Source organism: Balaenoptera musculus, chromosome 9 (assembly GCF_009873245.2).
Source record: "Balaenoptera musculus isolate JJ_BM4_2016_0621 chromosome 9, mBalMus1.pri.v3, whole genome shotgun sequence".
NCBI lineage: Eukaryota > Metazoa > Chordata > Mammalia > Artiodactyla > Balaenopteridae > Balaenoptera > Balaenoptera musculus.
The window spans coordinates 45,620,022-45,634,598 of record NC_045793.1 but is presented as its reverse complement, the minus strand read 5'-3'; the positions used below and the strand labels follow the sequence as shown (position 1 = coordinate 45,634,598).

At 40.6% G+C, this 14,577-nt stretch overlaps 1 protein-coding gene across 5 annotated transcripts in view; it reads right to left on the bottom strand.

The window, feature by feature from the left end:
* Positions 1–14,577, bottom strand: part of PDE1C (phosphodiesterase 1C) — a 529,341-nt gene that overhangs the window by 399,087 nt on the left and 115,677 nt on the right. For all 5 annotated transcript variants that reach the window (XM_036863442.1, XM_036863443.1, XM_036863448.1 and 2 more), the window contains exon 3: positions 3,839–4,010. In XM_036863442.1, coding sequence (XP_036719337.1) covers positions 3,839–4,010 — 172 coding nt within the window. The remainder of the gene's footprint in view (positions 1–3,838; positions 4,011–14,577) is intronic.

The following is a 14,577-nucleotide window of genomic DNA, read 5'->3' as shown; positions in this document are numbered from 1 at the left end:
CTTTCGAGACACTCAAGCCTTTTTATCTAGTTATGGTTCCCACTTTCCTCTTTTCAAAAGTCTCGGGTTTTGAAAGCAGACTTTTTCATGCCAGAGGCTTCCTGAGCTTTCAGAGCCCACAGGGTCTGCACCTGGACCCACAAAACCCAAGTCTGATCTTATTCACTCTGTGTGAATCCGCTCAAAGGCGTGGAGGAGCGGGAGGTGGCTGTCGAGCGCTACCAGCACGTGCGCCCCCACCTGCTGCCCGGAAGGATACCCCCACCTACCATGCCCACTTCTGCATCAGGTACAGAAGCTGATAGAAGAGGTGCCCTTGGGACAGAGTATCTCCCACAGATGGAAGTAGCTGAGGGCAAGGGTCCCAATGAGGGTCCCATGGTCTGACTGCCTCAGGAACAGCTCCAGCACCAATAAAGGGGCATTTCCCTGCCCAAGCAAAAAAAAAAAAAAAATGATGACCATATTTTGTGGCCCCAAATTCCAAATGCCCTCCAAGTGTGAACAAGGAGAAAGAGAAGGGAGTAGGCAAAGCTATCTCTTCTCCCCTGTTGCTCGGTAGTAACGATCCTGCAGAGGAGCTATGAGGACAAGAGGATGCCAATTCACGAGAACCATGTGTTCCCCCGCAGCAAACAAGACTCTGCAGAACTGCGAAGGGCAGGATGTTCACAGTCACATGCCCGGATCCCTTCATTGTGTGTGGGGTTGTGTATAAGTGTGTCCACACACACACACACACACACACACGGCACGGTGGCTGAGAGACTGAATTTCAGAGTCAGAAAAAAGAACCCAGCACCTCAGTCTCAGCAAAGGGACGACTGTACTGCTTGGTTAAAGAAGTTATCGTAGGGACTGAGAGCGCGGATCATGGATGCACCCCTGAAGTCTAAAACTGTAGGAGCATAATGCACTGGTCGTCCTAGATTTTCCAGAGTCACTAATATTGGAGTCAGCAATTACCAGGTTTTTTTCACTCCTGGAGTAAAAAGGGAGGTGGGGGGAACACATTGTGATATATTCCTATCACATTATTTAATATCCAGCTATAGCTCATTCCTTCTCTGCAATCCAAAAGGCATCTAGAAAACAAGTGGTATTATTACAAGAGCAACCTTTTTTTTTTTTTGAATTTTATTTTATTTATTTTTCATACAGCAGGTTCTTATTAGTTATCTATTTTATACATATTAGTGTATATATGTCAATCCCAACCTCCTAATTCATCCCACCACCACCACCCCTGCTTTCCCCCCTTGGTGTCCATATGTTTGTTCTCTAAATCTGTGTCTCTATTTCTGCCTTGCACACTGGTTCATCTGTACCATTTTTCTAGATTCCACATATATGCGTTAATATATGATGTTTTTCTCTTTCTGACTTACTTCACTCTGTATGACAGTCTCTACAAATGACGCAATTTCGTTCCTTTTTATGGCTGAGTAATATTTCATTGTATATGTGTACCACATCTTCTTTATCCATTCATCTGTCGATGGGCATTTAGGTTGCTTCCATGACCTGGCTATTGTAAATAGTGCTGTAATGAACATTGAGGTGCATGTGTCTTTTTGAATTATGGTTTTCTCTGGGTATATGCCCAGGAGTGGGATTGCTGGGTCATATGGTAATTCTATTTTTAGTTTTTTAAGGAACCTCCATACTGTTCTCCATAGTGGCTGTATCAATTTACATTCCCACCAACAGTGCAAGAGGGTTCCCTTTTCTCCACACACTCTCCAGCATTTGTTGTTTGTAGATTTTCTGATGATGCCCGTTCTAACTGGTGTGAGGTGATACCTCACTGTAGTTTTGATTTGCATTTCTCTAATGATTAGTGATGTTGAGCAGCTTTTCATGTGCCTCTTGGCCATCTGTATGTCTTCTTTGGAGATATGTCTATTTAGGTCTTCTGCTACAAGAGCAACCTTGATTCTGCTCTAAATTGTTTCTTGATAAGTAAGCTGTTCCCACATTTTGCTTATAATAATTTATCTGCAACAAATCTCACAACTGACGTTACTGCCACAATTAAGAACAACTGCATTAGAGAATATTTACCCTCTAACATTGCTGTTGAAATCAACTATCTTCTTTGGAAGAAAGGATGGTTCCAGGATAGCACAGAATTGTATTAAGGAGACCAGTAAATGAACAACAAATGCCAATACATTTCTGGCTTCCACTGCTGTAGGACTGGCATATTTACACCTACTGTGTTTTTCCTACTACACACCAAGTGCTACAAGGAACCAGAAATAAATCCTGACCTTAACAAACTTATAACTTAATCTCTTTCTGGAACCAAGACATTGGCACATAATACAACTAGCAGATCAAAAGAAGTTCATGGCCATCAGTACCTTTTCTCTGTTAAAGAGCACAGAGGGAATGCAAAGAGAAGGGATGATGGTAATGGAGTTGGGCTAGCAAATAATATGTTCTTTTCATGGGAGCAGCTCTTTAGCTATTCACTGAAGAAGACGATGAACCTGGTTTGAGGTGGAAGGTGTAATTACCAGAAGACAGTATATGAAGGGGTTGACTCCACCAGAGACACTTGGAGATGAGAACACACAGACCATGAGACCCATTCACCCTCCCCTCTTCCCCACACAGTCACTTGCAGAGAATCACAGGTTCATAGAATGTACTTCTCTCTACTTGAGTGGTTTTTATTTTATTTAAACCTCACAATGCAGTAAACCCTTACTAGGAATAAGAAAAGCATCTGCCTTGCAATTCTGGTCCCGTCACTGCATCAGTCACATTATACAAAGAAATCCAAACCCTTATTCACTCCTTTTCAGAACTCATCTGTTGGCCTTACCACACCTAAAATTCAGTCCACACTAAGAACCTTCACACAGTGAAATGGCTTTTACTGGGCGATTACACACATCACCTGGATGCAAAAGAGAGCACATTTTTCAAGTATATTTCCTGGACTCCAAATCCTGTCTGATTTGTTTATGAGGGAAGAAAAGGGAAGCTTACATGTACTACTAGCCATGTGGAGAGTATGAAAGCCTTATATAATGGAAAGAAAAATGAAAGAAGTAAAACTAGAATAACAGGGGGAAAGGAGGGGAGGAAGGCAGGCTGGCAAAATCATTAAATCTTAATTTCTGATACCAGTACGACTGCGTATTTCAAAAGTGAGTTTGAAAGACCCATTCAGAAAAAAGAATCACTTTTCTGTACCACATCCATACCCAGACTGATTTTTATTTAATACAGGTGAGAAGGTAAGGAGACGCCTCATGATGGAAGTGGAGCACAATACAAAAAGAAAACACCAGAGAACTTTGCGGGAAAACGCAGGACTAAACGATGAACAAGAACAGAGTCAACAGCCACCTGGGAAACCACACAGGAAGATCCGCACTGCATTTCAGAAGGCAGCAGCTCTCACTTCTCTTACAACTAGAAAACTTCCCCCAGCAAGGGACTCTAAAGGCACGGGGCTGAGTTAATTCCCACCACGTGTGTTTTCCCTGTGCACTTATCTCCCTGCGTCATCCTCCTTTGAAGCAAAAGACTCATTAATCCAACTCAAATTGCCAATGTCAGTAAATCCTTTGCCTCAGCATTTACATGCCAATACCAATTAAATACCAACAGCAACTTAACTACTGATATGGTCTTCACTACCTTCAGGAAATCCAGCCAGAAGTTTAGCGGGCATTACTTCCGACACTACTTCATCAATTCTAATTTACTTAGTGCAGAGAAATGAGGTAATTTGCTGGCCATGCTGACATGGCATCCAACTGGACTGAAATAACTCCACAAGCAAATAAGAAGGAACAAACTGAGTTGCAATGCACCAAACCTGAAGGACGTTTTCACCAAGGCTTCCGGGCTATCAAGCTGAGGCAATTCATCAGCTAGGATTTCCTCCGGTGGCCGGGGGTCATGGACAATCGTTGGCCGTGGCTTCTCCTTGACATTCCCTGTGAGACCGTCGATGAGGGAGTTCCACAGACAGTTCTGCGACTTAGACCCTGAGGCATGAGGGGGAAAAAGGGGTGAAGGTGAGTTACCAACCAACTCAACGGCCTGCCTTGCCCAACTCGGGATTTTCAAAAGCAGAGCAGGAACACTGACATATCTTTCATGTTCTCCACCAACATCAGAGGGCTCCAAAAGGTTTTGGTCAGGCAACTTATGGAGTAACCAGGATTTTTAAAATTTATATACAAAAATAGGTTAATACTCTGAGCATTTTAACTCACAGCTAAGTATTATGAATATATATCCTGTCTCATTTCAGTGGTAATCAACTCCAACTCCTGACAGAGTTGTCGGTATTTACTGAAGTATTTATTCAGCAACTGGAAGTATACAAAGGACTACCATTTTAGAGAACAGCAGGATATTCAGACACAAGTCTCCCCTGTGAACTTATCTTGCCTAAGGCCCAAGTTTCAAGACTGGGCCCAAAGAGGGCCCCCCATCTAAGAACCAGAACCCACTACAGGCAGGTTCATTCTTCTGGAAGATCAAGACTCAAGGAAAACTACACTGGATGTTTACCAATACCCTACCCTACAAACACTTCAAACATATGAGATGAACATTAAAGGCAGACATGAGTAGATATGGTGCCACAAAATAGGGCCTGATCAGCCAGGTAATCAAGGTCAATATCAACAGTGATAAGTTATATCCTTGATATGATGTGATGAAAATGGCACTTTACCTCCATGGTCTTTCTCCCCATGGTCTTTCTCCCCAAAATATATAACCCGAGAGTCCTAAGCATGTTCCTATCTTCTGTAAACTTAATACTTTAACATCTGCCCTACATGCGTATGCCAGACATGCCCTGTTTGGACAACCAGAAAATACCCTTGAGTCATCTTGCCTTGGCCTCCTGCCTCCGTCACCTCCCCCTTCCTCCCTCCCCTCCATTCCTCAGGAAGAGTCCCCCCTCCAAGGGGCATGCTTTTCAGATACCAGCCAACCAAACCAGCACCCACACCCCAACACCTCCCTCACCAAGCTTTCACATCCTGAGCCACTCTCCACCTGCCCCGATAACCCCAGACAGGTACCAGACATCTAGGGACAGCCCCTATGCCCCAGAGCCCACTAAAATTATTTCAACTAGCCAGTCCTAAGCCTGCTTACCTGGCAGAACCCATTCCTTCCCACAGAAACCACAGTAAAGACTCTTGCCCATAGTTCCTCCCTCCCTCCGCCTCACAACAACCCCAATGCTTCTCAGCATGGCCTCTGTGGTAAGACGTGTACCCCCTCTTTTGGGATCTGTGAATACTAACAAACTATCTTTTCAATGGCAGTCATCCCCTGATCTGTTGGCTTTACCACACCTAAAAATAATAAAACCCATTAAAACACTCAGTCTAGTCATAGGGAAAAGACAAATCCCAACTGACAGACACTCTGCAAAACATCTGACCAGTACTCCTCAAAACCGTCAAGGTAATCAAAAAACAAGGAAAGTCTGAAAAACTGTCACAGCCTAGAGGAGCCTAAGAAGACATGATAACTAAATGTGGTATCCTGATGGGGTCCTGAAACTAAGAAAGGACATTAGGAAAAACTAAGGAAATCTGAATAAAGTATGTACATTAGTTAATAATAATGTATATCGATATTGGTTCATTAATTGTGACAAATGTACCATACTAATAAAAAAGCTTAATAATTGGGGAAACTGGGAATGGGGTATTTGGGAGCTCTTTGTACTATCTTTGCAAATTTTCTGTAAATCTAAAAATGTTCTAAAATTAAGAGTTATTATAAAAATACAAATAAGTATTAAAAATAAATAATAAAAATAGTTATTATTTTAAATGTCTATGAGCAAGTTATATTTTTAAGGTAGAGACTGAGGGCATGACCACTATCATTACCCAGTTACCATTGGCCGGTGCTGGTTATTCCTCTTCCCAGAGGAAAGAAACCCTTTATCTTCGCTCAGATATACTGTCAGGTCTCTGAGTCATGCACCCATGGAGCTGTGTCCATCCAGAGGGGGTTGGCTTTTTCTATCCCATCCGTGCAGAAGGAGGACCTTTTTCTAATTCACACAAAGACTCTTTATGGGGCATGAGGAGGCGGGCATGGAGGGGTAAGGAGCAGTGCCAGCTAATGCACATGCATGTGATCGGTGGGTAGAGAACACATTCGTATGCTCGTGGGGATGCCTCCGTGATCAACCATCCACAGCCCACAACAGAAGAAATCACCGTAGTTTGTTGTGCTTGAAGGTTGTCTCTGCAGCTAAGATCAAGAGAACTTCACACACAAAAGGGAGCACCTCATGAGGACCGCTGAACCTTCACCAAGGACACCCATGGGTCCGAAAACAACTCTTTTAATGACCATGGTCACGAATGACCCTTGGGGGTGTCCCACATCCAAACTGCTTTTGTGTCAATCCAGAGAAAATTAAGGCACATTAAGAGCAGGAAACAGAGCCCTCCAACTCCTGAAACGGAAGACAGCTTTTTCAAAGTCCTAAACACATATCTTAATAAGATCTGGTCCTATTAATGAAAGTCTGGTTTTGTGTTAACGAAGGTCTGGTTCTAGGAGGAAGACAAAAGCAGCAGCCTGTTTTCTTAGATCTCATCTAAGCGAAGACCTTACAATGAACTCCCTGCCTATTTCCCTTCATTCTTTCATTTACTCATTCAACATACAAATTTTGAATTGCCTCAATATGCCAGATTCCATTCTGGGCTCTCGAAATAGACAGACGAATGAGACTGGTTCCCCTGGGATGAGTCAGCCTATAAGCAATCACAATAAATGGGCAATGAACCATAACTAAGGGACAAAGAAGTGCTAGAAGGGGCAGAGGAGAGCTCCCCCACTCTGCCTCAGGGCCCTGGGGAAAGCCACACAGCGAATGTGACATCTGATATGGGTCTAAAGCAGGAACAGATCTTCAGCAGATGGGGAAGAGAGAGAAGAGCATTCAGTGCAAATAGCATGTGCAAAGGCTCAGCGGCAGAACAAAGCAGCTCGAGAGAGAGGACAGTGACCAGAGATAAGGCCAAAGATTGGTTGTATAGGGCCTCGAATAAAATGATGATCATTTTATAATTTCTTCTGTAGGCAAAAAAGAACTAAAGATTTTTAACCAAGGTCATGGTGACATGACCATTTCTGTGTTCCTGAAAGGAAACTAGGGTGCTGTAGAGTAGTGAACCCATGGGGACTAGCAAGGCTATATGAAGAGGTCTGTGAATCCATTGTATCTGTAGATGAAATAACAAAGTCTATATATACGACTAGTTTTTAAGTATATATAGATATGATTAATAAACTAGAAATTTATGTAAAAGCACTAATGAATGCATAATAGGTTTTTCATTTTCTCAGTCAGTGAATCAGAAGGGTCATGTGATCCAAGCTATCTCTCCATCAAGGGTCCCAGATGGACATGCAATAACACCTTCAGAAGTTGTACCAGCAGCTACAAAGATACACTGGCAAGTTTAAAAGAAGGCAGCCGCTATGGAGAACAGTATGGAGGTTCCTTAAAAAACTAAAAATAGAACTACCATACGACCACCCAGCAATCCCACTACTGGGCATATACCCTGAGAAAACCATAATTCAAAAAGACTCATGTACCAAAATGTTCATTGCAGCACTATTTACAATCGCCAGGACATGGAAGCAACCTAAGTGTCCATCGACAGATGAATGGATAAAGAAGATGTGGCACATATATACAATGGAATATTACTCAGCCATAAAGAGAAACGAAATTGAGTTATCTGTAGTGAGGTGGATGGACCTAGTGTCTGTCATACAGAGTGAAGTAAGTCAGAAAGAGAAAAACAAATACTGTATGCTAACACATATATATGGAATCTAAAAAAAAAAAAAATGGTTCTGAAGAACCTAGGGGCAGGATAGGAATAAAGACACAGACGTACAGAATGAACTTGAGGACATGGGGAGGGGGAAGGGTAGGCTGGGACAAAGTGAGAGAGTGGCATTTACATATATACACTACCAAATGCAAAACAGATAGCTAGTGGGAAGCAGCTGCATAGCACAGGGAGATCAGCTCCATGCTTTGTGACCACCTAGAGGGGTGGGATAGGGAGGCTGGGAGAGAGACACAAGAGGGAGGGGATATGGGGATATATGTATATATATATAGCTGATTCACTTTGTTATACAACAGAATCTAACACAACAATGTAAAGCAATTATACTCCAATAAAGATGTTTAAAAAAAATAAAGATAAAAATAATTTTTTTAAGGTTAATTTTAAGTTAAGTAAACTTCACCTCAATAAAAAAAATATATAAAAAGGAAGAAAAAAAATAAAAGACGACGACTGTGGCAGAAGCTATAAATAGGATTCACTCAACATTCATTCCCAACTCCCTTTTTACTTGCCTTCCTCTTCCAAAGAGGCTAGAAAACAATATACTCAATTTCCCAGCCTCCCTTACTGCTATGGCTAACCATAAGTTATAATTCTGGCCAATGAAATGTAGGTGGAAATCCCCAGGACTAGTGTCTCTGTCCCAATAAAAAAGTAAAGTCTCAACAGGAGAAAAACATTTTTGTCCCTTTAAATTTTGCCTTTCCTTATTTTCCCCTTTGCTTTTCTTTCTTCTTCTTACTGGAAGGTGAACGTGTGTTAGAGCTACAGCAGCCATCTTGTGACCATGAGGTGACAAACATTATGACAAAAGCTTACATCTTGCATACGGAAAAATAGAAAGGTGGAAAGAACCTGAATCCCCAACAACACAGCTGAACAGCTTCCCTGGTCTCCCTCATCTCCAGATTTCTAGATGTGAGACATATGAATACTGACTTATTACATTCTTAGGTATTTGGTTGTCTGTAGCCAAATGTTTTCCTAAATGTTATATGTGTGCTCAGCATATTAACATAAAGGTGTTCCCCATATCCAAATGATACACCCTCTATAAAGTACTAGGAACTGACATTTTAATAAACCCTCCAATTATCTTGTGAAAGGCATAACTACACTGCACAGTTTTCTCATGTTAAAATTATTAATTTGTTAAATGCAAACAGTTATAACACACTACAATCTTTATAGCTTATTTTGGCATTTCTTCACATTTTTTAATATTCTGGGAAACTCAAACAATGGAAATGGCCTGGTTCTCTTGACCTTTGAGAACCCAGAGAACAATCACTCTCATGGGATAGTCTTTGATTTGGTTTTTGTTTTGTTTTGTTTTCTAACTTAAGGGGGGGGCGGGGCGGGGTCTTTGCTCAAAAAAATATTGGGAACCAGCAATACAGAGGATGTTCCAGTTGGGAGGCGTGTGTGAGCCTAGAACTGGGTGATCAACCAAAAGGCAAATTGGCCGTGAGAAAATGAGGGGTCTGGAAAAGCACAGTGATAATGAAGACAGACAGAAACAGGTGCATTTAGGAGATAAGCAAGTAGAATCAGTAAGATTTGGTAACTGATTGGGTGTAGACGATGAAGAGAGATGTGGCAAGATGGATTGAGGTTTCTGGCTAAGCAGCCAGGTAGACTGTGATGCCATTAGAAAATGCTGGGGGTGGAGCAGCTCGTGGGCCTGCAGTTGAACTGTGCTCTGAAAAGCTGTATTTCAAGATAGAAAATATAAGCAAAGATCCCCTCCATATTCATGAAGAGGAAGCACACAGATGATAAATATGTGATTCAAATGAGAATATTCTATTTCAGCAAACACTTCTATCGTGACTGAGGTAAGAAAATTTTTCACAGCAGGATAAAATGGGGAATAAATTACCCTTCTCACTGAACCCAAACAATAATTTTTTAAAAATTATAATAATAATAAATGTTTTAAAGAAGGGCAATATCAAAGCCCCAGCCCTGTCCTGGAGTGTTCCAGCCATTATCTGACTTGATAAAAGCTGTAATTTAGGTAGAACTTGGGCTCCATCCACAAGGATCTAATTATAACAGCTCATTAGTACCGTATCACCTATAACCTGGCCTAAGGCACAAACCCGAGAGAGATCCAGGAAGCTGGCATAACACGAAACATTATGAGGAGAATTTTGCTATTTCTGTTTTAATCTCTTTCAGAAGGTAAATTATTGACAACAGTCTGCTGTACGTGAACAACACAGCACAAAATGGGAAGACAAGAATAGTGGATATGCCTGGGGCATGAGTCCACTGATATATGCCAACCATCAACAGAAGGGGATTTACGATTGTGCCCCCAACACTCTAGCACAGTGTGGAGCACTTTAGAGCTCTGTGCTGGATCCTCCAAGACATACAGAAACTTTTATTACACCATCCCTGCCCTCAAGAAACTTTGGAGAGGCAGAATAATGCGAGGCAGCTACTGAGTGGTTCAGACTAGAGCCAGTCTTCAGAAAAATAAATCTGTTTTCCCCTACCCCTCATCCCCATCCCCTCCATAAACATTGTTAAGAAAAATGGTTAAAGATTTGAAATGGACAAAAAAGTTTAGTGAATATCCTGTCTAGCTCACCCATCTCAGTTATCTCCATTTTCTATTATCTTGTAGCTATTTCACAGTTCTGAAAATTGGAGAAAACTAACAGTAATGCGAATGATTTTTGGTTTTAGAAATGTAAAGTTGTCCCATGGAATGCAATTAATTATTGCCCTGTAGATATGATGCATTTTGCCAGTTTTACATCTAATAAGAAAATTTATCTCAGCTTTCCTGACAGATTTGTATATTCGCTCTTTGGATTCTCCTTCAAACCAGTTGTAACATCTTACTGGTTTCTTCATCAATTAGTGAGTTAAATAAGATCTTTAACATATATTCACTTTGGATTCTTACGATTTTTTAAAATTATCCTTTAGCAATACCAAAGTCCTCATGCTGTCCATAACCAATATTTGCTGCACCCCTTGAGAAATTCCTATAATTAACCTAACCATACTAGTCAATTGAATTAACTATGCTACATATATATAATGAGCTACTAATATCCCAAAGTCTGTAAACTGATGAGGAGTGATTTCCAATACGTATTCTAAGTCGGGAAAAAGCAACATGCATGAGTTGTATATTATGCTATCTAGTATTTGATCGTGTATCATGCTATCTCTGGAGTAAAAGATAGGGGAAATGTCTTTGCATATTTTTGCAAAAAGACAAACAAGAATAACAGACTAGAAACTATGAAAATGGTTATCTACAGGGGGATGGGTTGAGAGTAGGCAGAATACACTAAAGATGACAGAAAGACTTCGCATTTGCAGATAGTTTTTACTTTTGAACTACGTAAATGTTTTAATATTCGAAAAGAAGATCAAATTGGCAAGGAATAAAGAAATCCTAAAACTGAATACAAACAGAAACTATCAAATCTAACTGTATATCAAATTGGTAACATAACCATAATGGAAAACAAGAATTAAATATCTTTTGAATACCATACTCCAACTATACATCCTCAGAGACCAATTCTAAGGGCACACACACAAACATATACACTGCAAAGAAATCTTGAACTTGCATTAGCAGGTTTCTAGTCAGTAGTAATCATAAAGTAGTAATCTAAACTACGTCACACATATCGTAGGAAAGAGCAAATGAGCAGCTGTCATGAGGGTGCAGGGAATCAGAGTTCTCACTTCAGGAGAAGGAAAATACAAGTAGGCAACAGGAGAATGTGAAGAAGAATCTTGTCGTTTGGGATCTGAATTAGAACTATCAGTATGAACTTATGATTGTTCTCAACAGGCCTTGAAGAGATGTTTGCTGAGTAAATTAATTAGCAATGACGGACTATTTTTTAAAAAATAAACCTTTAAGGCAAAAGGTGAACAGAATGGTTTCAACAATTTTAAGTAAAAAATATATCACAGGAAACATATTAAGAGTGAAACAAAGAATACCACCATATCCAGAGAAAGGGGCCTTTCTTAGCCCATCCTGAATTGCTTCCAATGTAGGGTCGTGGCCTAGTTTCCTTCTAGAAAGTAGATCCTGAGACAAGGGCTCGTGGCAAGTAGGTTATTTGGAAGTGATTTCAGGAAGCAGGAGTGAGTGGAGGACAGAGAGAGTGAATCAGGGTACAACAAGGGAAAGCCAGCACACAGGTGCAATGTTGAGCTATCACCATGGTTGGTTATTAACCATGTTTTAATCAGTACATTGAAACCATTGGTCAATTTAGACCAGTGACATTTAAATGATTATCTATATAATCGGATTAACAGCCACCATATTTATTACTGTTTTCTCTTTGTTGCTTTTGTTTTGTTCTTATTTTTGTCTTCCACTGTTTTTCTGCCTTTTATGGTTTTAAATGAGCATCTTACATGATTCCTCTTTCTTAGCATATTGCTTATAGTTATTCTGTTAACTGTTTTTAGTTGTTGCCCTAGAGTTCACAATATACATTTACAGCTAATCCAAGTCCACTTTCAAATAATACCATACCCCTTCACAGGTAGTTTGAGTACCTTATAATAACAAAATAATCCTAACTCTTCCCTCCCATCTCTTATATTATTGCTGTCAGAGATCTTCAGAGGAGCTGTAGGTCACGCTCAGAATGATCTTCCCGAGGAATGGAAGAGACGGCATTTATCTACAGGCTCTCATCCCATGGACAAGGGTAACAACATAGGGTATTAATTCCCGAGCTCTCTGGGTCTACTGTGCATGACTGTGGCGCCACTTCCACATCATCAAGAGACTCCCTGGGACAGAAATAAAGAGAATGCAGTAGAGCTAGAGCTTTAAAAGGGGGCCAACAGGAGTGACACTGAGTTCAAAAGGTACCCAACTCATAGAGTTTCCATACAGTCTTTGGATCCTAGAGAATACAACCAGAATTCCATCTGCTACTCATTCCTGCCTTAGGAGGATCACAGCCCCCTGACACGGCTCATCCCAACTCAATTTGATGTGAGCCTTTTGGGCACTCTCCTCTTTGAAATCCGAGAGAATGGGAAAGAACTCTTCCTCTGATTCTCCACAAACGTGGGCAGAGCAATCTCCAGGGACACTGGAATGGCCTGTTCTGACAAAAAAAAAAAAAAAAAAAAAAAAAATTCCCCTGCTCTAATTTATTTTAAGTTGACTTTGAAAGCATGAAATGTTTCTGACTAAGTAGAAGCAAAAATATGGAAACAGTCACACGGGTCTCTCTTAATAATATCAAAAACCCCACGAGGGAAATCATAGATAAACTAAGCCTTCAGGGTACCAAAAATAATGTGGCTCAGGTGCAGGAGATGAGCAACTCCATTCAGACCACTCCATCTCATCTGCTTCTGCCCACACCCCTCTCCTCCCCGTCCCAGCTTTCCTCTCTCCTTTGACTTGTTCCTGACTCTCACTAAATGCCCATTACATTCACCTTTCCTGTTATCACCCCCTCTGTCCCTGCCATAAATCTTCTCTCTTCTCTTCACGAAGACAACTTTTTGTATACTCTATGAACACTTCAGATTGAGTATAAATTTTCCAGAGTCACAAACTCTGGTAGCAGCATCCTTATCACTGAGCTTATCAGGAGAACAAGCTCTCAGATTCAGATGAATCAACATTTGTTCAGTATTTGCTATGTGCTGGGCATTGTCATGATGCCTTCATCTGCATTACGTCATTTAATCATCACATCAACCCTCCAAAGTAAGTATTATTGAAACACTATTGAACACTAGGACATTAAGGCTCCAAGAGATCAAACCACCTAGATCATAGAGTTAGAAAACACAAATTGCTTTGACCCCAAATTCTCATTCTCCTAATCCAGGGCTCAGGGTGATACATCACACTGTTTGTATTTTATTTATGAGTAAATAAACACACACATAGTGTAGATCAAGCAAAATATTCTGCATTTTTTACTATGAAAAAGACATCCTTTTACATGAGAAGTAAGGTACACCCCATCTGCAACTAGAGAGAACCCTGATGTGTAGTCTCTTGCATGTTTGCAGCTTCCTTTAAAGAAGGAGGTTCAGGCTGCAGGGAGAAATGAATAATGCAAGATGAGTTTAATGGGTTAAGAAAAGACAAGAAGGCAAGAAAATGAGATGAGAAGAATCTAAATCCGAAATAACTACAGATTCATTTTGAAGCGTGTCTAATGGTGGCAGCCTGATAAACTGCTGGCATGAGGAGCCCAAGGTGATGTGGTAATCCTATTGAAATCTGACAAGTGACTTATCACCTGGGTTCCTGATAAAAAAAAAAAAAATACACAAGCATTATGCTGGCAGAAGGCTGAGAAGTTAGAGTCCTACAAAGGAAAGAAGAGACTTAATTCTCCAGGAAGGTAAAAAAAAAAGAAAAAAGAAAAAAACCTTGGAAACCTTCAACGATTCTCAAAATATCTATGACGTGGCATTCATAGGCATTCTCTCTTTTTGCGAGGATAAGGCTCCTAAAATTCCCAGGGGGTAGGAAAACTGGGGCTTGGGTACAGAGGTCCGGAGTGAACCTAATAAAGCCCAGATGAAGAGTTTTATGCTGACTAAAATAAAACAATAATGATGGTACAGAACGTAAAGTGTCAATAATGTTTTGAATATCTTTAAAAGAGTCACACAGGTACTGCTCTGTTATTTTCAATATACTAAG